General features: G+C 53.1%; 11 protein-coding genes across 11 annotated transcripts; 5 read left to right on the forward strand and 6 right to left on the reverse strand.

The window, feature by feature from the left end:
• Positions 1 to 174: 174 nt before the first annotated feature.
• CAOG_01041 (hypothetical protein) lies at positions 175 to 887 on the reverse strand (the record flags this gene model as incomplete). The annotated part of the gene is made up of 2 exons (XM_004365855.1): positions 175 to 313; positions 415 to 887. 2 exons carry the CDS (start codon positions 885 to 887, stop codon positions 175 to 177), a joined length of 612 nt encoding a protein of 203 aa, XP_004365912.1.
• Positions 888 to 2,131: 1,244 nt separating this feature from the next.
• On the forward strand, positions 2,132 to 4,593 carry CAOG_01042 (NADH dehydrogenase iron-sulfur protein 2). The gene is made up of 4 exons (XM_004365856.2): positions 2,132 to 2,189; positions 2,755 to 3,400; positions 3,640 to 3,936; positions 4,052 to 4,593. The coding sequence occupies exons 1-4, from the start codon at positions 2,164 to 2,166 to the stop codon at positions 4,499 to 4,501; spliced, it is 1,419 nt and encodes a 472-aa protein (XP_004365913.1). The 5' UTR covers positions 2,132 to 2,163; the 3' UTR covers positions 4,502 to 4,593.
• A 227-nt stretch (positions 4,594 to 4,820) lies between these two features.
• On the reverse strand, positions 4,821 to 6,643 carry CAOG_01043 (hypothetical protein). Its single transcript, XM_004365857.2, has 4 exons — positions 6,370 to 6,643; positions 5,464 to 5,583; positions 5,206 to 5,366; positions 4,821 to 5,097 (listed from the first exon to the last, which is right to left on the reverse strand). Exons 1-4 carry the CDS (start codon positions 6,607 to 6,609, stop codon positions 4,902 to 4,904), a joined length of 717 nt encoding a protein of 238 aa, XP_004365914.1. The 5' UTR covers positions 6,610 to 6,643; the 3' UTR covers positions 4,821 to 4,901.
• A 90-nt stretch (positions 6,644 to 6,733) lies between these two features.
• On the forward strand, positions 6,734 to 8,997 carry CAOG_01044 (propionyl-CoA carboxylase). Its single transcript, XM_004365858.2, has 3 exons — positions 6,734 to 7,023; positions 7,212 to 8,166; positions 8,277 to 8,997. The coding sequence occupies exons 1-3, from the start codon at positions 6,747 to 6,749 to the stop codon at positions 8,974 to 8,976; spliced, it is 1,932 nt and encodes a 643-aa protein (XP_004365915.1). The 5' UTR covers positions 6,734 to 6,746; the 3' UTR covers positions 8,977 to 8,997.
• Positions 8,955 to 10,043, reverse strand: CAOG_01045 (hypothetical protein). Its single transcript, XM_004365859.2, has one exon. It carries the CDS (start codon positions 10,016 to 10,018, stop codon positions 9,116 to 9,118), a length of 903 nt encoding a protein of 300 aa, XP_004365916.2. The 5' UTR covers positions 10,019 to 10,043; the 3' UTR covers positions 8,955 to 9,115.
• Positions 10,044 to 10,249: 206 nt separating this feature from the next.
• CAOG_01046 (hypothetical protein) lies at positions 10,250 to 12,812 on the forward strand (the record flags this gene model as incomplete). The annotated part of the gene is made up of 6 exons (XM_004365860.2): positions 10,250 to 10,686; positions 10,832 to 11,005; positions 11,082 to 11,310; positions 11,443 to 11,827; positions 12,057 to 12,158; positions 12,319 to 12,812. 6 exons carry the CDS (start codon positions 10,250 to 10,252, stop codon positions 12,810 to 12,812), a joined length of 1,821 nt encoding a protein of 606 aa, XP_004365917.2.
• Positions 12,813 to 12,819: 7 nt separating this feature from the next.
• Positions 12,820 to 16,401, reverse strand: CAOG_01047 (diacylglycerol kinase 1). Its single transcript, XM_004365861.2, has 12 exons — positions 16,322 to 16,401; positions 16,149 to 16,236; positions 15,975 to 16,078; positions 15,790 to 15,873; positions 15,456 to 15,700; positions 15,236 to 15,365; positions 14,549 to 15,116; positions 14,173 to 14,418; positions 13,807 to 14,053; positions 13,609 to 13,719; positions 13,442 to 13,507; positions 12,820 to 13,351 (listed from the first exon to the last, which is right to left on the reverse strand). Exons 1-12 carry the CDS (start codon positions 16,383 to 16,385, stop codon positions 13,082 to 13,084), a joined length of 2,223 nt encoding a protein of 740 aa, XP_004365918.2. The 5' UTR covers positions 16,386 to 16,401; the 3' UTR covers positions 12,820 to 13,081.
• Positions 16,402 to 17,831: 1,430 nt separating this feature from the next.
• On the reverse strand, positions 17,832 to 19,508 carry CAOG_01048 (hypothetical protein; the record flags this gene model as incomplete). The annotated part of the gene is made up of 5 exons (XM_004365863.2): positions 17,832 to 18,352; positions 18,460 to 18,593; positions 18,702 to 18,782; positions 18,895 to 19,004; positions 19,098 to 19,508. Coding segments are annotated over 5 exons (1,257 nt in total), but the record flags the coding sequence as incomplete, so codon positions are not given.
• CAOG_01049 (acyltransferase) lies at positions 19,401 to 20,935 on the forward strand (the record flags this gene model as incomplete). Its single annotated transcript, XM_004365862.2, has 4 exons — positions 19,401 to 19,906; positions 20,045 to 20,325; positions 20,433 to 20,595; positions 20,718 to 20,935. Exons 1-4 carry the CDS (start codon positions 19,540 to 19,542, stop codon positions 20,933 to 20,935), a joined length of 1,029 nt encoding a protein of 342 aa, XP_004365919.2. The 5' UTR covers positions 19,401 to 19,539.
• A 187-nt stretch (positions 20,936 to 21,122) lies between these two features.
• Positions 21,123 to 24,151, forward strand: CAOG_01050 (ariadne ubiquitin-conjugating enzyme E2 binding protein). The gene is made up of 6 exons (XM_004365864.2): positions 21,123 to 21,298; positions 21,886 to 21,975; positions 22,127 to 22,194; positions 22,281 to 22,356; positions 22,514 to 22,792; positions 22,940 to 24,151. The coding sequence occupies exons 1-6, from the start codon at positions 21,152 to 21,154 to the stop codon at positions 23,912 to 23,914; spliced, it is 1,635 nt and encodes a 544-aa protein (XP_004365921.2). The 5' UTR covers positions 21,123 to 21,151; the 3' UTR covers positions 23,915 to 24,151.
• A 189-nt stretch (positions 24,152 to 24,340) lies between these two features.
• Positions 24,341 to 25,522, reverse strand: CAOG_01051 (HCaRG domain-containing protein). Its single transcript, XM_004365865.2, has 3 exons — positions 25,372 to 25,522; positions 24,851 to 25,091; positions 24,341 to 24,724 (listed from the first exon to the last, which is right to left on the reverse strand). Exons 1-3 carry the CDS (start codon positions 25,490 to 25,492, stop codon positions 24,451 to 24,453), a joined length of 636 nt encoding a protein of 211 aa, XP_004365922.1. The 5' UTR covers positions 25,493 to 25,522; the 3' UTR covers positions 24,341 to 24,450.
• Positions 25,523 to 25,804: the final 282 nt, after the last annotated feature.

Genomic DNA, 25,804 nt, shown 5'->3' on the forward strand with positions numbered 1-25,804 from the left:
CACACACACACACACACACACACACACACACACACACACACACACACACACACACACACACACACACACACACACAAAAAAAAAAAAAAAAAAAAAAAGAAAAAAAAAAGAAAAAAAAAAGGATGGGGTCAGGACGTGTACAACATGCTAACGCTGCTCCCCAGCTCCCAAACATCACTCGAAAATGGTCTCACTGTCGGACAGAGCTTGATGCGCCGTGTCTTGAGCAATGTGCAGCTGATCAGCGGGAAGCCGAAGCAAATACGCGTACAGCCGAGACCGATCTTGCTCGTGTACAACACCACGACATGTCCTACGCAAACAAACCGGGCAAAATGCAAATCAAGCAACGTCCCAAGTACACAGGAGTGAGAGACGTGAAGAGCACCACGACCGTAGAACACAGATGCTCACCTGCACAACAAATCAAAGTATTCTGCCTCGCTGGCTTCAGCTCCAAGAGCAGTGGATGATCCAGACGAAGACTGCACGTTGCGAAGAGTGGGCGGCGCGGCACCGGGGGATGGGGTGGCCAGTGGAGAAGAAGGCTCGGTGGAGGGGAGACGACGAACGGCGTTCGGTCTTGGTGGGATGGCGGGGGCTGCCGGATCCCGGGGCGAGCTAACCAGGGCTGGAGACGGTCCGTTGCTGCTGTGGTGTAGTGTTTGGGAGACGCCAGAGTGGCTGGCGGACTCTCCATCCATGTCCGAGCCGTTGCTAACTAAGCTTTGCGCTGAAACTGAACTGGAGATACCAAGGCCGCTGACCCGCGAGATTCCAGAGCTACGCTGCGAGTGTACCGCCAGCGATGTCGGAGGCGTTGGCAGCATGTCCAGCAGCTCACCAACGGTTGTGCCAATCAGGTCGGACACGTCAACTGGGCGCATTTTTGTGTTTTGCTCGGTTTGAAGGTTTGTTCTGGGGTTTCGTTCCGGGTCCTGGATGATCTTTGTTTCTTGGTTTGGATGACAGAGGCTCGTCCTTTGGCTTGAGGAGAACGACTATTAGTGCCTTTTGGAAAAAACCCTTTTCAAAGCAGAACTCGTCGGGGCTTGAAGCACACGTGAAAAACCTGCATGCGATTGGGACGTACAAGCAACACAAAGGCGACCAAAGAGTCAGTTGTCAGATCAATGTCGATCCGAGTCAGATCAATGCATCATCATGAGAGTGGTAAGCAAGAATTTCCGCAATTCCATTTCGGATGATGAAGGTTTCGGTTTTGACGTTTGATGCGTGTTGTAGCCCCGTCCAAGCAACACACCCACATCCGATGAGAAGGCATCGAGTGTTCTCCTCATAGAAGTACACGCGACTCTGGTGGCGAGGAAGCTCAGCGGAAATGAAAGAAAGATAGACGAGGAAAAAACAGTCGGCTGGAATCATCACCATTTTACCAAAAAAAAAAAAAAAAAAAAAAAAAAAAAAAAAAAAAAAAAAAAAAAAAAAGGAAAGGATCTCTGTTATGTTTTTTTCAATTCAATTTGAGCAAAAGGAAAGACGAGCCGGAATCAGAGCTCAAGGAGTGCGGACATGGCGACTGCTCCACAAGCGAGATGAGCAGAGGCGCACACGCATGGAGTGTCGTCTGGTCGACAGGTCACGGGGGGTGGCAGTGGTTGGTTGAGGGGAGAAGCGGCAGTTCGCGGTTTGGGGCCAATCTTTGACTTTGCTCGCTTGGGATGGCGGCGCACAGACGAAGGGGCCGAAGAAGAAGGGAGATGCGCGAGCCTCATGGTCGCAATGGCCGATGTGTGCATGTGCCGATGGTGCATGACGAAGGGGCGAGTTGAGGTCGTGCAAAATCATATCAAAGCAAACGACCAACTCACAAAAAAAGAATGAATTTTGCTTCTTTACCATTTGGACGTGAGTGCGTTGTCAGATCCGATGCTATGACGCTCACTACCTCTGTGAATGGGCCATCATTCGAGGTTGGTGATTACTTTGTGTGGCTGTTCCCTGATTTGAGAGAGAATCGGCGAAAATTCAACCTTGTTTGAACAAATTTCGCATCGCCTTGCGGCAACGAGCTGTCTCGACGAGTGCTTGCACAACGCGCCTTACTGTGACTCTTGCAACATTCATGCCATCCTCAGAATCCCGGCTTTGATTTGGGGGGGGGGGGCGCAGTCGACCTTTGTGAAATCAACAACCAGAAACATGCTGAGTTTGCTGCGTCCAGCATTGTAAGTTTTTCTGCTCGCTCTGTGCGCCACTCACTTGAACGACCTTCCACGCTTCTGTGGTCGCAAAATGCAAGATTCGCCTTTGTGTTCTCGAGTACAGCGTTCGGGTGGCAACGCGATGAGGGCAAAAGTGGGAGAGGGCAGTGAAGCATGGATGGCGCTGCATTCGCTTCCGTTGCATTGGGCTCTTCTCTCTCTCTCTCTCTCTCTCGTCGCCCCCCTCCGCTACCGACCCCAACACCACCCCATTATCTACCACCATCATGACCAACTTTGTCATTGTCCACCGCATTCGCTTTTGTTGATGGAGAGAGAGAGACAGTGGCGTTTTTGGCTTCAGATCTCTCTTTTTTTTTTTTTTGTTTCTTTTTCAGTCCCTTCTGCCCCTTCTCTTCTCTCCCTCCCGCACACTCTCGCTGTGAAACAGTCACTGCAACCACTTCTCCATGCCTTCCGCTTCCCGTCTGCCACTCTCACTTGCAGCGTCGTTCAATAACATCAACTCAATGTTTTTGTGCTTTTTTTTTTTTTTTCCCTTTCGATTTTTTCCCCTCCTTTGTTTTAGAGCCCGCACGGTGGCCTCGCGCATGGCTTCGACCTCTGCTCCGGCTGCTGCAGCTGCCGCGGCAGTCGCCGTCACGCCCGCCTTGCCCCAGATGCGCGGCGCCGTCGAGCCCGCAGCCGCCGTCTCGAAGAAGATTGGCGAGTGGAAGCCGACCGTCTACTCGCCACCGCAGACCTTCTATCCGCCGCTGGCCGACACGGAGGCCGCCCCGTACGTGCCCGAGCGTCACGTCTCAAACTACACGATGAACTTTGGCCCCCAGCACCCGGCCGCCCACGGTGTGCTGCGTCTCGTTCTCGAGCTCGACGGTGAGGTCGTGCACCGCGCCGACCCCCACATTGGCCTGCTGCACCGTGGCACGGAAAAGCTCATCGAGTACAAGACCTACACCCAGGCGCTTCCGTACTTTGACCGTCTCGACTACGTCTCGATGATGGCCAACGAGCAAGCCTACTCGCTTGCCGTCGAGAAGCTCCTCAACATCCAAGCACCCCCGCGCGCGCAGTACATTCGCGTGCTCTTTGGCGAGATTACTCGTCTGCTCAACCACATCATGGCCGTCACCACCCACGCCATGGATGTCGGCGCGCTGACGCCCTTCCTCTGGATGTTCGAGGAGCGCGAAAAGATGATGGAGTTTTACGAGGTGAGGCTGCGGTTTGATGGCTGATCTGTTGGTGTGATGGGTTGCGGGTAGTGTGCTCGTGTGCAAGGGAGGGGACGGACAGAGTCTGGTTATTGGCACACTTTTTGTTGTTGTTGTTGTTGTTGTTGTTGTTGTTGTTGTTGTTGTTGTTGTTGTGGTTGTTGTTCCACGTTTGTTTTTTTTCTCACTGTTTCCGGCTTCCGGATTTTCGTTTCACGCTTCCTCTTGTCTCCTACTAGCGTGCTTCTGGCGCCCGCCTCCACGCCGCATACGTCCGACCGGGCGGTGTCGCCCTCGACCTTCCTCTCGGCCTGATGGAGGACATTTACAACTTTATCAAGCCATTCTCGTCTCGCATTGACGAAATGGAGGACATGCTTACCGAGAATCGCATCTGGAAGCAACGTCTTGTGGATATCGGCATTGTCACTGCTCGCCAGGCCCTCGACTGGGGCTTTTCGGGTGTCATGCTCCGTGGCTCTGGCATTGCCTGGGATTTGCGCAAGGTCCAGCCGTACGATGGCTACGAGAAGTTTGTGAGTGGTCGATGCTATTCGTTGACATTTGCGCTGGGTTGGCTTTGCGAGCGTTTTTTTTTTTTTGACCCTAAATCGCTATTCTGCTTGCTTTTTCTCTTTTCTCTCTTTGCAGAAATTCGACGTCCCTGTCGGCAAGCGTGGTGACAGCTACGACCGATATCTCTGCCGTGTCGAAGAAATGCGCCAGAGCATCCGCATCATTATGCAGGCCCTGAACGACATGCCAACTGGCGAGGTTCGCATTGACGACAACAAGATTACACCTCCGCGCCGTGCCGAGATGAAGGAGTCCATGGAGGCGCTCATCCACCATTTCAAGCTCTTCACTGAGGGCTATGTCGTCCCTGCTGGCGCGACCTACACTGCTGTTGAGGCCCCGAAGGGCGAATTTGGCGTCTACCTCGTTTCGGATGGCTCGAGCCGTCCCTACCGATGCAAGATCCGTGCTCCAGGCTTTGCCCATCTCGCAGGCCTCGACTTTATGTCGCGCGGTCACATGATTGCTGACGTTGTCGCATTGATTGGCACCCAAGACATTGTGTTCGGCGAGGTCGATCGTTAATTTTTGTTGTCAATCCTTTTTTTCTCTTTGTCACGACTTGTTTTTTACATTTTGTTGTTTCTACCAATATAAGTGTTGGCCATATCTTCCCACCTTTTTGTTCGTTTTGATTGAGTTTGTTTGGGAGATTTCCAAAACGAAACGTGCTGCAATCGGACGCCACGATGCTTGAAGCGGTGCAAAGTCAGGCAAAAGCAAGCAAAGTCACACTAGTAGTGCTTGCCTCCTGGTACGTGACAGAAAGGTCTGCGTTTGTTGTCGAAATCGCCTTGTCCGACTCACAATACTCACTACTCGATTCCTTCATTGAGATTGCAAATCACAAAGCAGTGCAGATATATTTCTTTTACAATAGGAAGCCCCGTTGCTGGAGTACAGCTCGAGAACTTGCACTCCAAGTTTAGTTCATCATCTGATGGACAGTCTGCGCAAGCTTGAGCATGGGGTCGACAAGCTTGGAGGTAATGCCGGAGGCACCGCTCTTCTCAAGCAAAAAGTTGCACTTGGTCTCGCAGTTGCCGGCGGGCAAGGCAAAGATGGAGGCAGTCTGGTTGACGACGTTGAAGTTGCCAAAGTTCCAGTGGACGCCAGTGGGGCTGCGTTTTGTTTTTCGGTCACCAGATCCACAAACAAAGAGCGAGCATGATGTGAGCCACGCAATGCATTGCGGGGGTGTCTCCAAAGCATTCGTTTCGAGAACTCACCCGTCCTGGAACTGAACATCAACCTCGCTCGAGACATCAGTCCAGTAGCCAAAGTCCTCAATGCCCTTCCAGTGGTAGGTGTTGTGGCTGACGCCATAGTAATCCTTGATGATCTGGGTCGAGCCAGAGTAGTTGAAGCCGCCCAAAAAGTTCGGGGGGACCTGCCGACAACAACACCAACAATGGCAAAAAGCACAACCAAGCAAGTGAGACAATGCCATCCGTCGACACAATAACACATGAAACGCGCTGCGTTACAGTGCCAACGCCGTCCTGGAACAGGCAGCAGTCAATGCCGTTCGCGGGCGAAGCAAGGTAGATGGCGGGCTTGGCAGTAAAGTACAGCTTGCACGGGTAGAAGACGGCGTTCCAGTGAGCCTGACCAAGCAGAGGGGGGATTTAAGAGTTGAAAGTGAGCGTTTTTAAACGAAACAGTGCAAAGAGGCACAAGCCGAGCCGGCAGCGCGGGCCCCGCCGATCGTCGGAGTTACATTCAACAGCGACGTAAACGGATCTCAGACACGAGACCCGCACCCACTCACGCACTCATCCACCTACCCACCCGCCGGAGAGGACCTCGTCTCATCTCATGTGCGAAACGACAAGGACAAATGCTCGAACAATGCCGAGACGCACAGTTGGAGACCCCCCTTCTCGGACAAAAGCAGCCGACGGAAAAAGAGCAAAGAGCGAAACGAATAAATGGCGCCAGAACCGGAAGCGACAAAGAGCAGCTGACCGCCGTCCGACCGTCCCGCGACGAGGCTCAGCACGATCGGAAGCAAAGAAGGGAAGAAGGAGCCACAAGACAGAGAGAGAGAGAGAGAGAGAGAGAGAGAGAGAGAGAGAGAGAGAGAAAGAGAGAAAGAGAGAAAGAGAAGACGAGCACTTCATAGAACGAAGAACGAAAGAATCAATAAGAAGAAGCAATTGAAAACAACAAAGTTGATCAATAATAATAAAAAAAAAAAAAAAGCGGAAGCGGAGAGAAAAAGCAAAAAAAGAATCAATCAAAAAGATTTTCAAAAGTCGAAAATTCAAAAACAAGAGAAGCCACGCAACAGCGAAGAAGAAGAAGATTAAGAAAGAAGGGGAAGGGAAGGATGAATAAGAAGGGAAGGACGAAGGGGGGGGGGGAAAGGACGAAGGGGGAAAGGAACTTACGAGGGGGAAGCAGTGCGTGTCGTACTGGATGACCTGCGCCTCCAAGTCAAAGTTGTAGTAAAAGTGCGAGCTCGCGTTGTTGATCAGCGTGCCGCCAACCCAGTTCAGCCCGAACGGCACATCGAACTGGATGGGCCAGATCGGCTTCTCGGGATCAGCTGCAGGGGCGAGCGGCGCCGCAATCGCTGCGCACGCAACAAGCGCCAGAACCAGACCAAAAGTGGTGGCGGACTTGAGCATTTGTGTTTTCTCAGAAAAAAAAAAAAAAAAAAAAGAAAGACTGAGTTTGACTGAAATTGAATGTAAAAATGCTTGAAACGGCACACAAAAAACAACTCAGAGTAGGCCAGTCATTGTTGTCTGCACTCACTACGATTATGACAGAAAGCAACATTGTGCGCATTGGAACCGGCGCCGGATTCGCGGGGGACAGGCCGCTGCGGGCGCTGGAGCTCGTCCTGGCCCAGCAGGTGGCAGCGCAGCCGTTGGACTACCTCGTGCTCGAGTGCCTGGCTGAACGGACGCTGTCGCTGCGCTACCGAGCCATGCAATCGGGCGGCGTCGGATACGATCCCAGAGTCGCAGAGTGGATGCGCGTGCTGCTTCCTGCGACCGCGAGCAGCTCGACCTGCATCGTCACCAACATGGGCGCAGGTTGGTCTGGCATTTATGGTTGCTTGGGTTGGTTCCGGGGGGGGGGAGCGGATGGCGGGCCGGACAAAGTACCAATCTCAGGTTGATTTTGGCTTTGCTCGTTGCTCATTCTCGATTTACTCACTCGGTGTGATATGACATCTGTGCGCATCACTACAAACAATTGCGTACTCGTCTCCATGGCACAGCCGATCCCAACGGAGCAGCACTGGTCGTTCGCCAAGTCGCGCAGTCGCTCAACTTGCCGCCGTTGCGCATCGCCGTTGTGGGGGAGAACTTTGCAGTGACTGCAAACGAGACACCAGCCACGACTACTTCTACTACTGCTACTACGACACCACTCATCTCGAGCACATACCTGGGTGCAGATGCAGTGCTCGCGGGTTTGCGAGCTTTTCCGAACGAGAAGCCGCACGTTGTGATTACAAGTCGCGTTGCCGACCCAAGTCTGTTCGTCGCGCCAGTGGTGCACCACTTTGGATGGTCGCTGGATGACTACCCGCGGCTTGCGCAAGCCACTGCCATGGCACACTTGCTCGAATGCGGCTGCCACTTGACGGGCGGATACTTTTCGCATCCGGCAGCCGTCGACCTGTCCCATTCCCAGCTGGCTCACACTTCGATGCCCTTCGCCGAGTGCGATGCGAACGGCCTTGTCACTTTGAGAAAGCCTGCCAACTCACTCGGCGAGCTGTCGGCCAGGACCTGCGCCCAGCAGCTCGTGTACGAGATTGGCGATCCGTCCGCTTACATTACTCCGGATGTCACAGTCTCCTTTGCGAACGTTTCCTTCGAAGCACTCTCGCCGCACGCTGTGAAGCTCTCCGGAGCCAGCAGCACGGGTCGCTCTCCGACGTTGCTGCGAATGACGCCCGCTCCCGCAGGTCACAAGGGGTTTGGTGAAATTTCGTACGGCGGGTTTGGCTGTGTCAAGCGTGCTCATGCTGCGCAGCTGCTTGTGCGCGACTGGATGGCTCAGCAGTGGCGTTGGCTCGGCCTCGATGACGCTGCCGTCGACGCCAAGCTGTCGCGCATTGCGTCCTACTTGATTGGGCTGAACAGTCTCACTTTGCTTCCAAGCATGAATTCTATTGGATCTGGTGCCGATCTCGGTGTTTCAGAGCCCCCAGAAGTGCGATTGAGGTAAGGTCGCCACCCCCTCCCCTTCCTTTTGGAGGCAGAACGGTTTTTTAATGGTTTTTGTTTTTTGTATACTGTAGCTCATCCTTCCATTTGATGCGTTTTTTTAATAGGATGGATGGGATCTTTACCAACTTGGATGACGCTCAAATGCTGGCGCGTGAAGTCGAGGCACTGTACACCAACGGCCCCGCAGGCGGCGGCGGAGTCGTCACAAACACGCAGCCAGAGCTCAAACTCCAGCGCACTCTGGTGCCCCGCGACAGTGTCTCGTTCTCGGTGCAATCGCTTCATTCCACAGGTCCGACCGACACTACGCGTGCCACAGAGTACAATGCTACAGCAGAACTGTCGAAATTGAGCAGTCGTGCGCCTCGACAATCCGAGACTGCATTGTCCAACAATTTGCCTTCAACGCCAGCCCCAGCGAACGTCTCCATTCCTCTGTATTCCTGTGCGCACTCGCGTGCCGGTGACAAAGACAACCGCATCAACATTAGCATCATCCCGCACCACTTTGCCGATCTTGGCCGGCTGGCTGCTGTCGTCACTCCTGACTGGGTGCGCGCTCGGTTTTCTTCGCTTCTGGACGGTCTCGGCGAGCTTGCTCAAAATCCCGAGAGCGGCAACTTTGCAACGCGCGATGCCACCTCGTCGGTCAACGTGAGTGTGTACACGCTCCCTGGCTGCGGAGCCTTGAACGTCGTGATTGATGGCGTTCTGGACGGTGGTGTTGCCGTTTCACGCCGCATCGATCGGCATGGCAAAACGCTGTCTGACGTGATGCTTGCATTGCATGTGACTCTTCCGTAGAACAGAGTAAATGTATTGTAGAATTATTAACACGAAGCCAGGAGGGGATTGTTGTTGATTTTGAGCGGTTTCTGCACGGCAGCCCTTTGAGCAAAGCCTCCCGCACCAAATTTCCTCTTGTTGAAAAGGGGCAATCTTATTAGTTTGCATGTAGCTTGGCGACTCGTGTAGAGCCCACCATTGCAAAGAGTAAAACCACAACGCAAATGAAGGAAACTCCGATCGTGACAATCACCACGACATCCGTGTGCCCTGTGAGACCCACTGGTACGCGAAACACAATACCGGGTGCATCCTCATGATGCAATTCCATCGCAACCTTTGTCGAGACGAACGGAAGGGTTGTGTTTCGCGAAACGTAGTTTTGAAGCGCTTCGGCAATCTCTGCATCCGTGGGTGCTGCAATGCCACTGCTCCATGAGCAGTAGGATATTAGCACCCCTTCGTCTGATAACGCTGCTGTCGCAAAACCCCCTTCATTCGGCTGCTGGTAGCGCAGATGCAGGCGCCGGCGCAGACAGACTGCGAGCTCGCATTCGAGTTCATTGCAAGTCACGACTGCCTGTGATCCGGACGCCACTTGGTAGTCTGGTACAGCATAGGCCGGTTGTTCGATATCAACATAGCTGGCGTCGGCCACCATGACCGGAGCGCCGCACAACGACGATTCGTCAGCGCCTGCTGAGCGCAAGATTGCATTCTCGTCCAAGTCGACAAAGACCTCGCGCGGGAGGCGTTCGCTGACACCCAGCAAGCACCACTGAGGCGCCTTGAGCTTGTCTTGGCGATCGATGGTGACGCGCAGTGTGGAGAGCAGCGTGCGATGCGCGCCCAATGGTGCTCCATCAACAGCAGAATCGAGCTTGGATTGCATTGACGCTGCAGCACCATGGTGCAGCTGATGTGTGTGCGCAAGTGCACGTTGACAGGGCGCCAGTAATACGAGCACAATGAATAGCAGTCCAACGTTGAAGTACGAGCGGTGCTTGAGTGACTTGACAGTGTCTGAGCGAGCGAGATTGGTTCTCAATGGAGTCATCATTCTCTCAGAGTTTCTGAGCCAAAACAAAAAAAATGAGACTGAGCAATTTGATTCAGAGACGATGCGGTTCAAAAAGCGTCTCCTGTTCGTACCCAGAGCGAGTCTTGGCCAATGTATTGAATTGGCATTGGAAGTCACTCTTCATTTCTCAGACGAACGCATCTCTTTGCAAGTCTTTCGCTTAATCCAAAAATCCCTAACATTTTTTCCAGTTCAACGTATTGTAAACGAATGCCTGCGCAACGCTGGACGAGCGCTGAACTGTACGACGGCGACGACGACGACGACGAGGACGCGGAGGAGCAGCCAGTTGTGCGCAATGGAGTTCAGCCAGCGACCAAGTCAACCAGCAACACGACTCAGGGCAACCCGCCAGTGCTCGTGTCGCGCATCCAGGCGCTCTTTGTTCTACGGCGGTTTGACAGTGCCATGGACGAGTGCCGCCGCGCGCTCATCCAGCTTACACGGGCGACGACGAGCGGGGCGGACTCGGTTCACACGCCTCCAGCGCGCTCCCAAGCGACTACTACTACTGTGACGACTACGACTGCTGCTGCTGCTGCTGCTGCTGCGAATGGCGGTCGTGGACTGGCTGGCTCTGGCTCTGGCTCTGATTCGCGCTCCGGCTCTTTGGCTGCTCCCGTCGGCAACCACTCGGCTCAATGCAGGTACACTATACATGCACACTGTGCAATCACATCGTCGTCTTCACAGCTGGATAACTTTATCGTCTCGCTGGCTTGATGTTCATTCAATTTTGTGCAAAGTTCGCTCACGTCTGAAACTCTGATTTGTCTCCAATTGTCACGACAGCCCGACATGCGAATGTCTACCGTTTGCAGAGGTGTACTGCATGCTGGCAACACGAACGCACCAGACCTCAACGCTATTGCCGTTCTTTGAGTCCGTGTATGGCAGGCCAGACGACGGCAGCGGAGTGTTTGACTCGGTTTGCTGCCATCTCCCTCCTCGAGTTGTGATTGCAGTGTAAGTGCAGCCAGCGGACAACAATACTGGACGAACGCTTTGTCATTGGGGCTCACTTGCGGACTTCCCACTCCAGTGCTACCGCTTTGAAAGTAGAAAACGACAGCCCTGCTGCCAAATCTCTGCTCGAGCTGTACTTGGTGGGCGCCGACTTTAGTCGGTGGGGCCTGGACGGAGCGCATCAAGACCAGTACGAGCGACTCGTCGAGCTGTACACGTTGCACGTACTTGCGCCGGCTGGGCTTTTGACCCAAGCAACGGCATTTCTCGAATCCAACACGGCACTCAATGACGAGCGGCGGCAGGTGAGTTGATGCTGTTCTGCCAGTAGCCGCTGTTTTTCGCAAATCCCTCTGACGCGCGCACTTTGCTTGTTTGTTGCTTTCGAACACACACAAAAAAAGCTCTACATGTCATGCGTCGATCGCGTGCGTCAGGAGAAAGCGCTTGCTGCACAACTTGCAATCGAACTCCAGCGGAGCTCTACGGCTGCTCAATCGCACCCCTCTGGCGCCGAGTCTTCAGTCGCAATGCCCTCGTTGACCAATGGGGATCGCAGTGCCAGCCGTACCCAGCAGCCGCCAGCGCAGCCGCAGCAGTCGTCGATTCTCGCCCCGTTGCGAGCCACTCAGCCAGCGGCAACAGCTTCTGGACTGCACCAAACCCTTTCCGTATTTCGCCACCTGCTCAGGTCTCCCGTCGGATTGGTGCGCACGGCTGCAATGGGTCTTGCGCTTTTGTGTTTGATTTCGATTCTTCTCGTGCTTCGGCGACGCGGCTGGACCGGTCGCACTCTCCTCTGGCCACTCCTATGGCTCTGGCGTGAGCTTAGCAGTGCATTTGCCATGGCTTTCAGTCCGGACGCTCTGCGGTGAGCGAGCGAGTCGAGTCAGCAAATCTTGCTGTCAGACACTTGTGAATTAGCCATCCAACGATTCGTTGTGCCGCCATCTGTCGTTTGAAATTTCAGTTCATCCCCAAAAAGGATTGTATTTACAAAAACAACACCATGAATACGCTGCCACTTCAGTCCCCCCTTTGTGTGTGTCAGTGCTGAACATGGCAACTCAGACAGTCCCGGCAATCCCCGCCAACCAGAGCAGCAGCAACAAGCCTGTTGACCTCTTCCGCAACACCCATGTGCGGTATCTTGGTGAGTCGAAATCTCCTTTTCCTATTTGAACCGAACAAAAATCCAGGATTTCTGAGCCAATTCTGAGCAGCTTTTTGCCAAACGCTTCACCAATCACCAATGGACTTGCCACTGGATTGACATTGTCTTTGCCTTGCATCCTTTTGTGCCTCACATTCAGGCTATGCGAACGAGCTTGGCGAGGCCTTCCGTGCATTCATCCCAGTGCAGCTGGTGCGCGCGTCGTACGTGGCTGCGTTCGGCTACGGCCTTGCAGACGCGACCCACAAGTCGCTCGCTGGGTATGCGCGGCAGTCGCCTGCCAGTCACACTGCTGCAATCAAGGCAGCCACGGCGGGCGTCCCTGGCCTGAGCAGCATCTCGCCAACGGGCATCCAGGCGATCGAGTCGTTTGTCGACACGGCCCTGTGGCAGACTGCAGCCACCGTCCTCATCCCGGGATTCACCATCAATCGCACCTGTGCACTCACGAGCTTCCTGCTGGCTCGGTACGCGCCAACGGTCGGCGAGGGCATGCGCAAGGCAATGACAACCGTCGTCGGGCTCGGCGTCATCCCGCTCATCATTCACCCAATCGACTCGTTCGTGGACCAGACAATGGACAAGACGTATCGCGCATGGGTTAAGGAGCATCTCTTTGGCGAGAAGCCATGAGCATTGGTTGTGCATCATCGAGTCCATTCAACTACAGCAAATTGCTTCAAGCTCATCATTCATCCAGCCATTCACTTAAACACAATTCATTGTTCTAGATGTTGAATCGCAATGCAGCAGACAAGCACAACAAGGTTAATCAGTCCCATCGGAGGACAGGAGCAACGATGGTTTGAAAGGAAACGCGACAGGACTGCCAAAGAAAATACAAACCCCCCCCTTCTCTGCCTCATATAACAGTCGACACAAAGAGGCTGACGAGGAGACGCTCACTTTGCAGGAGCAGGCTGAGCAGCCAGGCTGGAGTTGCTCTTTTGAGAACGCATCTCGGGCTGCGAGCTTTCAGCCGGGAGGTCTGCACTGCCGCGATGCTTCAGCATGACCACTTGGTTCTTGTGCGAGATGGTGATGGTCACAATGGATTGCATCCACGGCTCGCCATCGATTTGCATGGGAAGCAGCTTGGTGGTGGTCAGCTTGATGACCGAGCCCTGGGCAATCTTGTGAGCCGAGCCAGCAAGGCCACTTCGAATGCGACCCTAATGCGAGCAGAAGGGAAATAGAGCAAGGCCACAGGTAAATGAGTCAACGAGAAAAATCGTCAAAAAGGGAAGAGAAATGAAACATACCATGTGCATAGAGCTGAACAAGCCAACGATTTCAAACTTGCGATCGCCCATATCTTGCTTGCCCATCTGTGTCGAGCAAGCACGATGAAGACAAGATTCGAGCTACAGTCGGTGCGGTTCATCTTCAACAATATTGGCGAGAAGGCCAACCAACAACTGTTGCGCACCTTTTCGTCAGAGCCCCAAAGATTGGCACCGCCATACATGCTCGGGATGTTGACGACTGCAAGACCCTCCAGTGCCGGGCCGTTTGCGAGATCGATGGCTTGGCCGTCAACCTAGACTCGGAAAACCAAAAAATAAAAATCAAAAGTTAGAGAAATCAAACCCTCAAGGCTCACTCCATTCTTGCCAAACCGTCGCACCTCAAGCTGGATGTGCTTGTGCAGATTCTTGCACGAGTGCTGCAGGGCATCCTTGGTGCCAAGCTCCAAATACCACAGCTTGTTACGGGCACGGCTGTTGAACTTTTCGGGGAACTTTTCGCGCATGGTGTGGAAGCGATGCGCAATCTCAGCATCGACGCCGATCGAGAAGTAGTTGTTCACAATGTCCAGAGGAACCTTGTCAGACTCGGCATTCGGGTCTGCTACATCGAACGCCACGCTCCAGCTGCAGAGGCAGGAATTGCAACAATGGTTCAAGTCAATTTCTCAACGGTTGCAAAAACCACCACTACCACCACCACAACAACAACAGCAACAACAACAGGCGCAACACTCGACCCGTACCGATCCATCAGAACAGTTTCCGCATCGGCAATCTGTTGCAAAACGCGCTTGATCTCGCCGCCATAGCCGCCACCCCAGCCGAGAGTACGAGCAAGATCGTTGCCTGTACCGAGCGGAATCACACCGACGGGCGGAGGAGGACTTGGCAGCTTGAGCTTGTCGAGCACGGCCAGAACCCAGCCGACAGTGCCGTCGCCACCGCAGCAGATGATTCGGAGATTTGGGACATGCAGGTATTGCTTCAAGCTGTGTGGTGAGACCAAAAGGCAGTACACATGTCATGAGTTGCAGATTTCCAGCTCCCAGAACAAAGAGAAAGGAAGAGAAACACACACACACACAATCATGCCAACGCGCCAAAAAAAAAAAAACTCACCCTGCCATCGGACCGCCTTGCTGCAAATCAAACACTTGGCGCGGATTGATGAGATTTTTGAAGGTACGCAAAAGCTTGACGCCCTGGTTGCCACCACTCGCAGGATTGATAAAGACAACGATGGGAGTGGTGTTGGGAGGAGGCACAATCACGAGCGGGCTTTCGATCGTGCTGTAATCGGGCGAGCCATCAGCCACAGAGCCGGCAGCCGCTGCAGCAGCACCACCAGCAATGCTGCCAGCAGCGTCCGCAACCACGTGGTTGAGCTCACGCAGGCAGAATGCGGTCGGGGGGAGCATCAGTTGGCGGTACTGACCGAGCTCGCACACGGGCGACTGCTTCTCCTTGCAGTCGTTGTGCACCGAGAGCTTGCACCAGGCGCAACGCAAGCCAGCCAGGCCGCGTACCGAGCCGCAGTGGCCTTCGTGGCACACTGCGCAGTCGGCGTGACCAAAGTTACCCTCAACCCAATGGTGGTCGTTGGTGGAGGCATTCAGCTTGTTGTACGTGATGCGGCACGTTTCCGAGGCGTTCGGCGAGCACGCGTCGTGTGCGACGAGGCGGCATACTGAAGTGGGGTGGGGGGGGGGAAGCGAGACAGAAAGGGTGAGTGAGTGAGTGCAAGAAAAATCCAGAGACCACAAAACTCGCTCAAGAGAGAACGCTAGATTGGCAGTCACAACCCACCTTGACACACGACAGAGGACTTGTTGATGCCAATGGTCTTGGTGCAAACATTGCAGTAGCGCAACTTTTTGCTCTGGCGCAGGTACCACTGGTGGGATCCTTCCAAGATGCGCTGTTGGTTGTAGGTGGTCTGAACGAACAAAAGCAGCAATCAACCAAAGTGAGCTTTCGGACAATTCCAACAAAAAGGCTTAAATGGACGTCCAGCTTCTTTGCATACTTGATCAATGCCCAAGGCAACGAGAATCGGAGCAAACTTGGTGCCAGCCTCAATCCACTTCTCCAGGGAAATAAACCCAACGTTGGACGGGTCCATCTTGGCGAGCATTTCGCTCAACACGGGACGGATGGATGTGGTGTCATAGCCGAGGGCTTGGGACACGGCGCACATCTGCGAAAGGATGCGATCGAGTTCCTCCTTTTCAAGGACACCGTTCGAGTCCTCGTCGTAGACCTTGAACAGGACTGGAGAAGAAAGCGAACAACAAAACCCCCACGAAAATGAGAAGGAGGAACTAGTTGGATTGCGCAAACGGACCCGTGGCTCAACTTACACCGAAGCTTTTCTTCCGTCGAACCGCTCTCAAGCACGGACGCAGAGACGACGAGTTCCTTGAAAGAGACGGTGCCGCTTTTGTCTACCAAAGCGCAACGCAACATCGCATTTCGTCAGTGGGTCTTTTTCATATGTCAAGCAATCCAGAGCATGAGCATGCGTCAAGCAAAAGCGCGATCGTACCAGCATCAAACATCTCAAACAGACGGTGAACAAACGCGTCGTCCGTCTCCCACGTAAAGTATGTCTTGATGAAGCGTGCAAACTCGGCCTCGGTGAGTTCGTGGCTGGATGCAGATTCGAGCTAGTTAGCACATGCCGGCAGAACAAAACAAGCGATCCAATCACACGACTCACTGTTTCCGAGCACTCGTCTTGCTCATGTTCTCGGACAGAAGAAAGTCATTGAACTCGTTCCACACCTGCTGGAGCTTGCGCGACGAGTCTGCGATTCATCCAAAAATGAGATTTTCTCAGACACAAAAATCATTTCAGCCACCCATTTTTCTCAGCATTTCAAACAAACTCACATCGGCTGAACTCTTGCAGCTGCTTGAGCTCTGTCTCGGTGAGTTTGGACGAGCTGCCACCCATGGTTGAACTGGTCTGAGCAAGCAGCAGTCAAAATGCAGAAAGGAACGAAAAACACAAAAAAGAAAAAAGAAAAAAATGAAAAAGCCAATACATTCGACGTCACAACATCAAACACAGCTCTGTTGCGACCTTTCCGCTGCCTTTTCTTTTGGATCCCCTCCGCCAGTTCGTAAGCTGTTGTCTACACTTGTCTTGTTGTTCTCCTCTTCGTTGGATTTTTTGTATTTTTTTGAAATCGTTCTCCAGAATGCAGATCCAAATGCATTGACGTGCCTTCCTTCAATCCCTTCGAATATTTTCCAACTTTTTTTTTTTTTTTTTTTTTGAAATCGACTTGAGGTTTGGGTTTTTTGCACGAGCGAAAATGGCTCACTGTGACCAACACGCCGTCCAAACCGCCCACCGACCACCAAAAGCCACAAGCCAGCAGCAGCGGAGGAAGGAACAGACGATGCAGGACAGCAAAATGCCCCAGCTCCCTTCTTCCACCTCAAAGCCAGAGCATGGCAAAAAACCAGCCAGTCCAGATTTGGGGGGCGCGACGAGGTCGCCTTTTCGCATTCAGTCCTGCAGGTCACTGTGGCTGTGCAGACGCTTTGCCGTGCAGGCCACACACGCAGCGACGCACACACGAGAAGGGTTTTCGTGTCTTGCGCGACTCGCCGTCAAAGCCAGAGCGGGAGAAGAGGAGAAGACGAGAGGGTGATCAATGACCGCCCCAGTCGTTCGCTAGATCTTCAATGCGCAGCCGAACAACAGGGGTGACGAAGGGGGTGGTGGTGGTGTGGGTGTGTGCTGAAGAGGGACGAGACGATGCTCGCTCTTTGCTTGTCCACCTTCAGTTGTCAGTTCCAATGCTCGTCCTTTGGCTCCAAACAAGCACAAAAACGATCGAAACCAAACTTTTTTTTTTTTTTTTTTTTTTTTTTTTGGTTTGTTTGAGCGGTTTCGTGGTTCGCCAACTCTGGATCTCGTCCTCTGCTCTACGGCTTCACAAATCGCGCTTCAAACCCACACGACACAGATGTCTGGAGACTGTGTGGATTTTGCAAGCCAGCAGATTTGGAACACCCCCCCTCCATGAGAGAGACGCGACAGCGGTCAACTGAACATACTTCAAAGCAACTGAGAATGGACTGAGGTCGGTCCACCAATGTGTCGTGTAATATGGCAAAAAACAAGATGTCACGAGAACCTCTCTGAGCATTATTGTACACAAGTGTTGAGTGCTACAAGGGGGCGGGGGCGAGTAAAGGAGTTTGGATAAAAATCAAACTGTTGTGGAGTTTGTATCAAAAATCAAACTGTTGTGGAGCACCTGCTTCAGCCCATCCACCAAGCAGATGCTGCCCATAAAATCATGAAAGACAATTAAGAATTGGCGACGTATCGACCAGGAGCACGCTGGTACCTTAACAAGTAACCAACCGGGTAAACGGCAGTATTTCATATTCGCCGACGTTTGCGAACAGCCGTGGGCGCGTTAACAGCAGGATTTTCAGACGACAAGGTACTCGTGCTAGCATCAGCCTCGGATTCGGCCGGCCGTTTGGAAGGGATGGCCGTGGGTGCTTGCTGCACTGGCTGAAGCGACTCGGATTTGGGAGCAGGACGGAGTGGCGGTACGCTGCTCGGATCAAGACTCTGGGCCAACGACGATGAATGGCTTCTTGAATTGACTGACACTTTAGGTGGTGCAGTGTGTAGATGAGTGGGATCACGGCGAGGCAGGAGCGCCGCAATCGGATTGCGTGTCGCATCGTCGGGCGGAAGCGTGGTAGGTCCAGGAATGGGACGACGCCCAGCGCTCACCTGCTGGGCAGACATTAGTTGATGGTGGATGGCATGGGGAGGGTCTGTCGAGGGATACTGCGGGAAGGCAGGCCAGCGCCAATCGAGCCAAGTCGGTTGCCACGGTGCCGTCAAGCTAGCAGCCGGGTTGGGAGCAGGTTGGGCTTGAGCATTCACTGGTAGAGCAACCACGATAGATGAGGTGAGACATCGAGATTCTCTGCTGCCAGCTGGACGCTGGAGGAAAAGAACAACAAATCAAAACCTGAACATCCATTCGTACAGCGTGCGGTAACAGCGCGGCGGCGCTCGTCAAACTTTTCGCGCAAATCTGCTAGCGTTTCGTACTCGGGCGCATAGCATACATGCAATGGCGTTCCGAAGAATACGTGGCCGTCGAGTTGTCGCTTCGCGGCTCTGTTCCCAAAATTGTTGATCAAGTCAGCTCTTGCCTCTCGCCAAGACAACAGTGCACAAACTCCCCCCAACAGCCACACAAATCACCAATCCAATCTGATGAAATACCGGGCAACAGGCAGCTGAGTGAACTTGGCGAGAAACGCCTCTTGGAACTGGTCGCAGGGGTACTCGTCAAGTCGGCGCAGACTGCGATTTCATTGAGGCACAGCGACCGTGCAAGCATATCAGTGCATATCCTTGTTTTCCCCGAGAGCCTTGCTTTTGTGTGACTACTGCTTCTGGTTGAGCATCAACTTACGACTCAACTTGACCTTGCGCAGTCACCAAATCACAAAGTTGCTGCTCGAGCTTGAGCGCCGGAACACGAAGCAGCAATAAGAACTTGGACTCATCAGCGATTGTATACACCTGATAGCACAAACAGAAACAAATCGGGGGGGGGGGACAATCGCAGATGTTAGGTCGCGTTCGAGCACTGAACAACCAGACACTTCTTCGCACCTTGACGGCAGTTTCGCGACGCCCTTCGCGGTACTCGGGTCGCGTCGTGCACACTGGTATCTTGATGTGATGGCGAGGCGGCACCGCCTGCGGCTCGGCGATCGAGTCAGACGCAGAGTTTCGCTCTGAGGTCGATTCCACTTGCGTCCGCCTTGCCGTCCCACCCGTCGCAGGATTGCGCTGTTTCGCGGCAGCAGCAGCAGCAGCTTCAGCAGCGTCCCGCCGCAAATCACCGACAACCTTGCTCTTGGGCGGCGTGGTTTTGGCTTTGTTCAAAATGCTGCGTTTAGGACTGAGCTGTGACAAATTTGGATTTGGAACCCCACTCCTTCTTGTGTTCTCAGACAACACCGTCCTGCGTCGCGTCGCGTGGGGGGCCCCATAACAACCCAAAGCACATCCCGAGGACACTCTTGTTGGCGTTCACACGCTCTCCTTTGTGATGTGGTGGCTTGTTCGCAGCGTTGAGCCGGCCGGACTGCGAATGCTGGCCCTGCAGCGACATGTGCGCCAGTACTCGTCCGCCCGAGCACCGCGAGCCGTGTCGCTGAGCGGAATGGCCCGTCTCACTCTGATGCCGGATCCAGCGACGCAATCACCTGCAGATCCGGTGCAGAAGGCCTGGCTGGCGACAAACGCGCGCGGTTTCGCTCTTGGCAGGCCGCCGACCGCGCCTGCGCCATCGTCATCATCATCGTGGCCAACGACGCCGCTCGAGCCATTCCCGTCCAAGAAGCCGTCGCTGCTCTGGCGTGCCGCGTCACAGCTTTTTGTCGGCGCGGTTGGCTGGTGGAGCATTCTAATGCTGCGTGAGTGCGGAATAATCGCTTCCATGATGTTCCATGACATTGCATTGATGTGGGCAAGGTTACAACAAGGGGTGAATTGACTTGTATTGACACAATTTGTTCTGATGATTGTGGACGATGCTTACGGTTTGCTCGCAGGGTTTTTCGAAAAGACGCACACGTACAATCTCTCCGCCTTGAGGCATGCCTTGGATCACCGACCTGCCGGCACTCCACTGATTACGATCGCCAACCACGTCTCTTGCCTGGACGAGCCACTCATCTGGGGCACACTGAACTTTGCCGATTTCCAACCGCACCGCATGCGGTGGTCGGTGGGCGCGAGCGACATTTGCTTTACCAACCCGGTCTTTTCCTTCTTCTTCGGGGCAGGCCAAACGCTGCCCATTGTGCGAGGTGCTGGAGTCTATCAGCCTTGTGTACGTCGACCAGACACTTGTCAAAGCCCTCGTTTGTTGTGCAGGAGTTGCTGACTTGCGTTTCCAATGTTTTTCGTTTCTTTTTTGGTGTGTATGTGTGTGGGCAGATGGATTTTGCAGTCGAGCTGCTCAATGCTGGTCGATGGATTCACATCTTCCCGGAGGGCAAAGTCGTTCAAACTGGCAACATGATCCCGTTCAAGTGGGGCGTCGGGCAGCTGATTGTAAGGTCTGCGACAACGCCTGTCGTCGTGCCAATCTATCATCGAGGTATGGCCTTGTTGCTGAGACTTGACACGCACCATTTTGAGGGGATTGGATGGCTGACAAGAGCTGGTTTCGATTGTTCTCCTCTTTTTTTTTTTTCCTTTTTTTTTCCTGAACCGATGCAGGGCTGGAAGACGTCTTGCCGGAATCCTTCCGACCTCGCATCCCACGTCCGTTCAAGCGGGTAGATGTTCTGTATGGCGAACCGATCGAGCTCGACGAATTGCTCGCATCTCACCGAAAACGAGGCTCGGACGAGCAAACCATGCGCAAGGCCGTGACGGATCTTCTTGAAGCGAGGATGCATGAGCTGAAGTGCGAGTTTGAGCGTCGAGTTGCCTGATGCGAGCTCTCAGTTCCGAGCCAGGGGTGCGATGGATGGTGGATGTCGAGTTCTGCTGTAATTTGATGATCGATGAGTTTCCTTCAAGGCGACAAGCTAATAAATGCCTCATTTTTCACTTGCATTGCACACAACTATCGTTTTTGCCATATTTCCACTTTTGGTCAAGCTTCATTCTTAGTTTTCTCTGTTTTCTCTCTCTCTTTTACCAACACAATGTCGAAAGTGGCGCGCCAAGCCAGCAACTCGTCGAGCTACTCGGATGACAACTACTCTGACGACGCGTTCGACGACGACGACAACGACGACGACGACGACTATGCGATGGACATTGAGGCCGACGATGAGCCCAGCAAAGCCAAGGTACGAACGTCAGTTCAGTGGGCAACGTAACCAAAGGGAAAAAAAAAAACAATGAAAAAAAAAAAAGCTGGCAAAAAACAAGTCCTGTCATGCAGAAGTGGGGGCCCAAGGAGGAGGGGGGGGGGGCAGGAGCACCGGACGACCCCTCATGCGTGTCGAGCAGCACAGACGCTTGCTTTTCGGACGGCGCCAGGTCGCTCTGGTCGCACGAGCGCGTCCGAAACTGCGATCTCGGAAAACTTAAAAAAAAAAAAAAAAAAAAAAAGACAAAGACGAGCTTTTTGCCGCCAAACAAGCGCCGTGCGACGAAGAAGAAGTGTGCAATGCGTTGTCGCGGTTGGTGTGGTGGCATTGCGGGAGGCGACTTCTTGTTGAACAACTGTTGCAGCGCACGTTGGGTTTCTGACCAACCGAGCCTGCACCCCCCAAAAGCCGCGTCTCATTGAGAGACAGATAGAGACAGATAGCAGACTCGATGACGAGCGAAAATGAGGCGAAAATAGTGCTGGTTGGCTTTGTCACTCATCAGCTCGCTCACTTTGACTTTGCATTGACTTTGGCTTTGGCTGTTGGTGGGGCGTTTGCAGGACGAGGGATTCCACTCGGAAGTCCTGATGCCAAAGGACATTATCAGCACACAGATTCAAGCCATCGAGGACGTCAATAACATCTTTCAGGTACGGACAATGAAACAAAAAAAAAAAAAAATAAAAAAAATAAAAAGGCGCTTTTTCTTCTTCTTCTTCCGTTTCGTGTGTTTGCGCTCACTTTCATTGACGTCCGTTGCTGTTGCGCTCTTGCTGATGCACACACAAAACCCCATTGCAGATTCCACCATCAACGGCGCGGATCCTGCTGCAGTTCTTTGGCTGGGACAAGGAGCGACTTGTCGAGAGGTAAGCTGTCTCAGTTGTCGTTTGCGCGCTTTTTTACATTTCTTTTTTCTGGCTGTTTGCTGACGATGGATGGACATGCACTTTAGATACTATGACGGTGATCAAGATCGTCTGTTTGAGGAAGCACACATTATCAACCCACACAAGCTGCCTCGACAGGATGTGAGTTTTCGTGCTTGCTGGTTTTTCTTCTTCTTTGTGTGTGTTTTGTGTGTGGTGCTTGCAAGCTTGACCCGGCGTGGTTGGCTTTGGTCGCGCACACTGTGCTGTCGCTGACTGCTTCTTGCCGCACGCTTTCGCTCGTCCTTGTCCGCCACAGTCAAATACAGAGCACAAGGAAATGACTTGCGAGATTTGCTACGTGGACTACCCGCGCAAAGACATGACCGGATTGCCATGCAACCATCGGTTTTGTCGACACTGCTGGGTGTCCTATCTGCAGTCCAAGATTATGGATGAGGGAACGGGCGAGAAGATCACCTGTCCTGCGCACCAGTGCCCAATCGTTGCCGACGAGGTGACCATCAGCCACCTTCTCCAGGGGCACCCGGAGATTCAGGCTCGCTACGAATTTTTCGTTGCCAAGGCTTTCGTGCAGGTAAGGAATTGATAAAGTTTTTTGTCGTACCATGTTTTCGCTTTTTTTCCAGTGTCGGAGGTTTTTTTTTTTCCGAATTTTTGTTTTGCAATCCTTTTCTTTTTGTGCTCACCCCTTGTTCTCTCCCCCTCCCCCTCCTTGCCTCAGGGAAACAAACTCGTCAAGTGGTGCCCCGCCCCTGGCTGCGAAAACGCAGTGCGTGTTAATACTGTAGAAGCCCGACCGGTCAAGTGCAAGTGCGGGCACGCGTGGTGCTTTGGATGCCAGCAACCCACGCACGAGCCCGTTCACTGCCCCACACTCAAAGCATGGCTCAAGAAGTGCGCCGACGACTCGGAGACTGCAAACTGGATTTCAGCCAACACGAAAGAGTGCCCGCGATGCAAGACGACCATTGAGAAGAACGGCGGCTGCAACCACATCACCTGCCGCTCGCTCAACTGCAAGTACGAATTTTGCTGGTCTTGCCTCGGCGCCTGGGAACCACACGGCGCGAGCTGGTACAACTGCAGCCGCTTTGACGAGAAGGACAGCATGCAAGCGCGCGATCAGCACTCGCGCTCGCGCGTCTCGCTCGAGCGATATCTCCACTACTACAACCGGTACCACAACCACGAGCAGAGCCAAAAGTTTGAGCAGCAGCTCTTCGCCAAGGTAGACAAGAAGATGGAGGAGTTCCAGCAGCGCGGCATGTCGTGGATTGAAGTCCAGTTCCTCAAGAAGGCCGTCGAAGTCTTGTGCTTGTGTCGCCAAACGCTCAAGTACACGTACGTCTTTGGCTTTTATCTGCGAAAGAACAACCAAGCAGTCATTTTTGAAGACAACCAGAAGGATCTTGAAATGGCTGTCGAGACGTTGTCGCAGTATCTCGAGCAAGACATGGACAGCGCAACTGGATCAGCTTCTTCGTCTTCGTCTTCTTCATCTTCGTCGTCGTCATCTTCTTCATCTTCGGCTGCTACCACCGCACAGGCCACCAGCAACCCCACTGTTCTTGCCGACATTAAGCAACGGGTTTTGGACAAGTCCCAGTATTGCGAATCTCGCCGAAAAGTGCTTCTCGACCACGTCCAGGATGGTTACGAGCAGGGCGTGTGGGAATTTGATGCCGCAGGCAACTAATCGTGCTCGATAACTTCTGAAGATGCTATAGTTCTGGCGCCATCAAAGTTGTAGAATGACTTGGGCGGAGCGGTTTGTATTGGTTTTTTTTCTTGCGCGCTCTTCCTGGTTTGGCCGCCCCCATTTGTGCGATGTGTTTTGATTCCAGTGTGTGTGCGTGTGTGCGTAAGCGTGTGCGTAAGCGTGTATACGAGTTTTTGATATTTGTTGGTCATTTTTAATGAAAGCATTGAGCCATCTCGTTTGGTGTCAGTTCAAGTACGTTTCGAGATGATGCGAGCTGCGAGTGAGTACCTGAATAGATCGACGATGGTGCACAGGCATGTCTTTCGAGCGAGATTGAAACAAAAGCCGAATTTCAAACATCGGACTCTGCCCTCGTGCTTCGCTTTCATACACAATAAAAGCCGTGAGCCAGGTACCAACCTCATAAAGTCTTGGCTTCTATTCTGGTAATCACTTTTTTTGTTCACATACATACAACTGCGGAATCTACACAAAACACAAAAAATACTGTCTTTCTTTTCAAATGATCTCTAGTCTTGAATCTTGAGGATGCTCTTGGACTCCACAGCCTCCATCTCCTTCAACATGTATGCAACGTTGTATCGCAGCTCGTGGAACTTGTCTGTGGACAGCTCAACTGTCTTGATGCTCTTGTCGGACAAGTGCAACTGCAAGGTGATGGTGGGTTTGAGTGCTCGCGACAGCGACGACGTCGAGATGGTCACGTCCGTGCGCCACTTGAGACCGTCAACTGTTGGGTGCCGAGGCTTGTAGTCATGGATGGACTGCTCGAGTGCTTCGCGACTGTCAAAATCGAGAAAAAGGAGTTGTGAGCGAACTCTCCAAGCATCCATCGCTCACACTTTCGACAACGAAATCATATGTGGTCGCTGAATGCTCGAACACAAATCAATGCGCTTTCTTGCTCACCTTTGGCCATAGACGATGGTGGCGAGATCGACGACGAATTCTGGAGGGAATTTGAGCTCCTTGAGGTCTTCCTTAAATGTGTCCTGCTTGAGCGAGGTGCGCGGCTGGCGGATGGCGCATCGCAGGATGGTTGTGATGCCTGTCAGCACGACGGCCAGCGTCTCCTCGGAGAGAGTCGGGGTTGCCAATCCATGGACCAGTGAATCGTCCTCGGCGCGACCCTGCAGCTCAAGCAACGCAACTAACAACACCGAGAACCCAGTTCCAGCGCAGTGAGATGACGCTGTCCCTGCCTCTGCCAGACTAACGACGAGTGTTGGTTTGATTGGAGCGAGGTGGGATGTGAGTGGGAGCGCGATGGCTGCTTGTGTGGATGAATGGCAAGTGACTGAAAGCGAAAATTGAGATCACGAGTTATGAGTTGAACCTCGCCTCACTGCTCAATCCTCAATCGACAGGGCAGAGTGGCAGCCCACTGGCAACATCACTTCAACACTGGTGGAATGGGAGAGCGAACGCACGCTGGACGAGCTTGCGGAAGGTTGGCTTGTCGAGCTTCTCAATGAGCCGTGTCGTCTTGCGAATCTCAACGGGAATCCGAGCGCCAACAAAGAGCGTGCGATCTGAGGCAGCAGCCGACATTGTGGACAAGAAATGAAAAGTAAAATAAAGGACTGTGGATTTGATTCGTTGATATGATCGTGGTCTGAGAAGAAGAAGAACCGGGTTGTGCCAAGCCAAATTCATTGATCAAACTGAAACAAATTTCAATGACAACAGGAAAAGCAACAGATGCCAAGGAAAAGCAGAAAGTTGAAGATGAAGAGAGCTTGAGACACGGAAGGGGCGAGAGGAGAGACGCGCCAGGGAGGGGGTTGGGGATTTTGCACTCAAAATCCACAGAGCAGAAACATCACAAGGGACAATCCGAAGGAAGAAGGAAGGGCGGAGCGA

Source organism: Capsaspora owczarzaki (genome assembly GCF_000151315.2).
Source record: "Capsaspora owczarzaki ATCC 30864 unplaced genomic scaffold supercont2.1, whole genome shotgun sequence".
Lineage (NCBI taxonomy): Eukaryota > Filasterea > Ministeriida > Capsasporidae > Capsaspora > Capsaspora owczarzaki.

Bases quoted from the DNA above. Each gene is read 5' to 3' on its own strand.
- CAOG_01050 (XM_004365864.2), top strand. From the start codon at position 21,152: ATGTCGAAAGTGGCGCGCCAAGCCAGCAACTCGTCGAGCTACTCGGAT. The intron at 21,299-21,885 runs GTACGAACGTCA...GGGCGTTTGCAG, and splicing joins ATGAGCCCAGCAAAGCCAAG to GACGAGGGATTCCACTCGGA. The intron at 22,793-22,939 runs GTAAGGAATTGA...TCCTTGCCTCAG, and splicing joins TTGCCAAGGCTTTCGTGCAG to GGAAACAAACTCGTCAAGTG.
- CAOG_01042 (XM_004365856.2), top strand. From the start codon at position 2,164: ATGCTGAGTTTGCTGCGTCCAGCATT. The intron at 2,190-2,754 runs GTAAGTTTTTCT...CCTTTGTTTTAG, and splicing joins AGTTTGCTGCGTCCAGCATT to AGCCCGCACGGTGGCCTCGC. The intron at 3,937-4,051 runs GTGAGTGGTCGA...CTCTCTTTGCAG, and splicing joins ACGATGGCTACGAGAAGTTT to AAATTCGACGTCCCTGTCGG.
- CAOG_01044 (XM_004365858.2), top strand. From the start codon at position 6,747: ATGACAGAAAGCAACATTGTGCGCATTGGAACCGGCGCCGGATTCGCG. The intron at 7,024-7,211 runs GTTGGTCTGGCA...TCCATGGCACAG, and splicing joins CGTCACCAACATGGGCGCAG to CCGATCCCAACGGAGCAGCA. The intron at 8,167-8,276 runs GTAAGGTCGCCA...TTTTTTTAATAG, and splicing joins CCCCCAGAAGTGCGATTGAG to GATGGATGGGATCTTTACCA.
- CAOG_01043 (XM_004365857.2), bottom strand. From the start codon at position 6,609: ATGCTCAAGTCCGCCACCACTTTTGGTCTGGTTCTGGCGCTTGTTGCG. The intron at 5,584-6,369 runs GTAAGTTCCTTT...CTGCTTGGTCAG, and splicing joins ACACGCACTGCTTCCCCCTC to GCTCACTGGAACGCCGTCTT. The intron at 5,098-5,205 runs GTGAGTTCTCGA...AACAAAACGCAG, and splicing joins GATGTTCAGTTCCAGGACGG to CCCCACTGGCGTCCACTGGA.
- CAOG_01045 (XM_004365859.2), bottom strand. From the start codon at position 10,018: ATGATGACTCCATTGAGAACCAATCTCGCTCGCTCAGACACTGTCAAG.
- CAOG_01047 (XM_004365861.2), bottom strand. From the start codon at position 16,385: ATGGGTGGCAGCTCGTCCAAACTCACCGAGACAGAGCTCAAGCAGCTG. The intron at 16,237-16,321 runs GTGAGTTTGTTT...GATGAATCGCAG, and splicing joins GCTGCAAGAGTTCAGCCGAT to ACTCGTCGCGCAAGCTCCAG. The intron at 13,508-13,608 runs GTGCGCAACAGT...TGCTCGACACAG, and splicing joins TTTGGGGCTCTGACGAAAAG to ATGGGCAAGCAAGATATGGG.
- CAOG_01051 (XM_004365865.2), bottom strand. From the start codon at position 25,492: ATGTCGGCTGCTGCCTCAGATCGCACGCTCTTTGTTGGCGCTCGGATT. The intron at 25,092-25,371 runs GTGCGTTCGCTC...CGGTGTTGTTAG, and splicing joins CTTCCGCAAGCTCGTCCAGC to TTGCGTTGCTTGAGCTGCAG. The intron at 24,725-24,850 runs GTGAGCAAGAAA...CGATTTTGACAG, and splicing joins ACCATCGTCTATGGCCAAAG to TCGCGAAGCACTCGAGCAGT.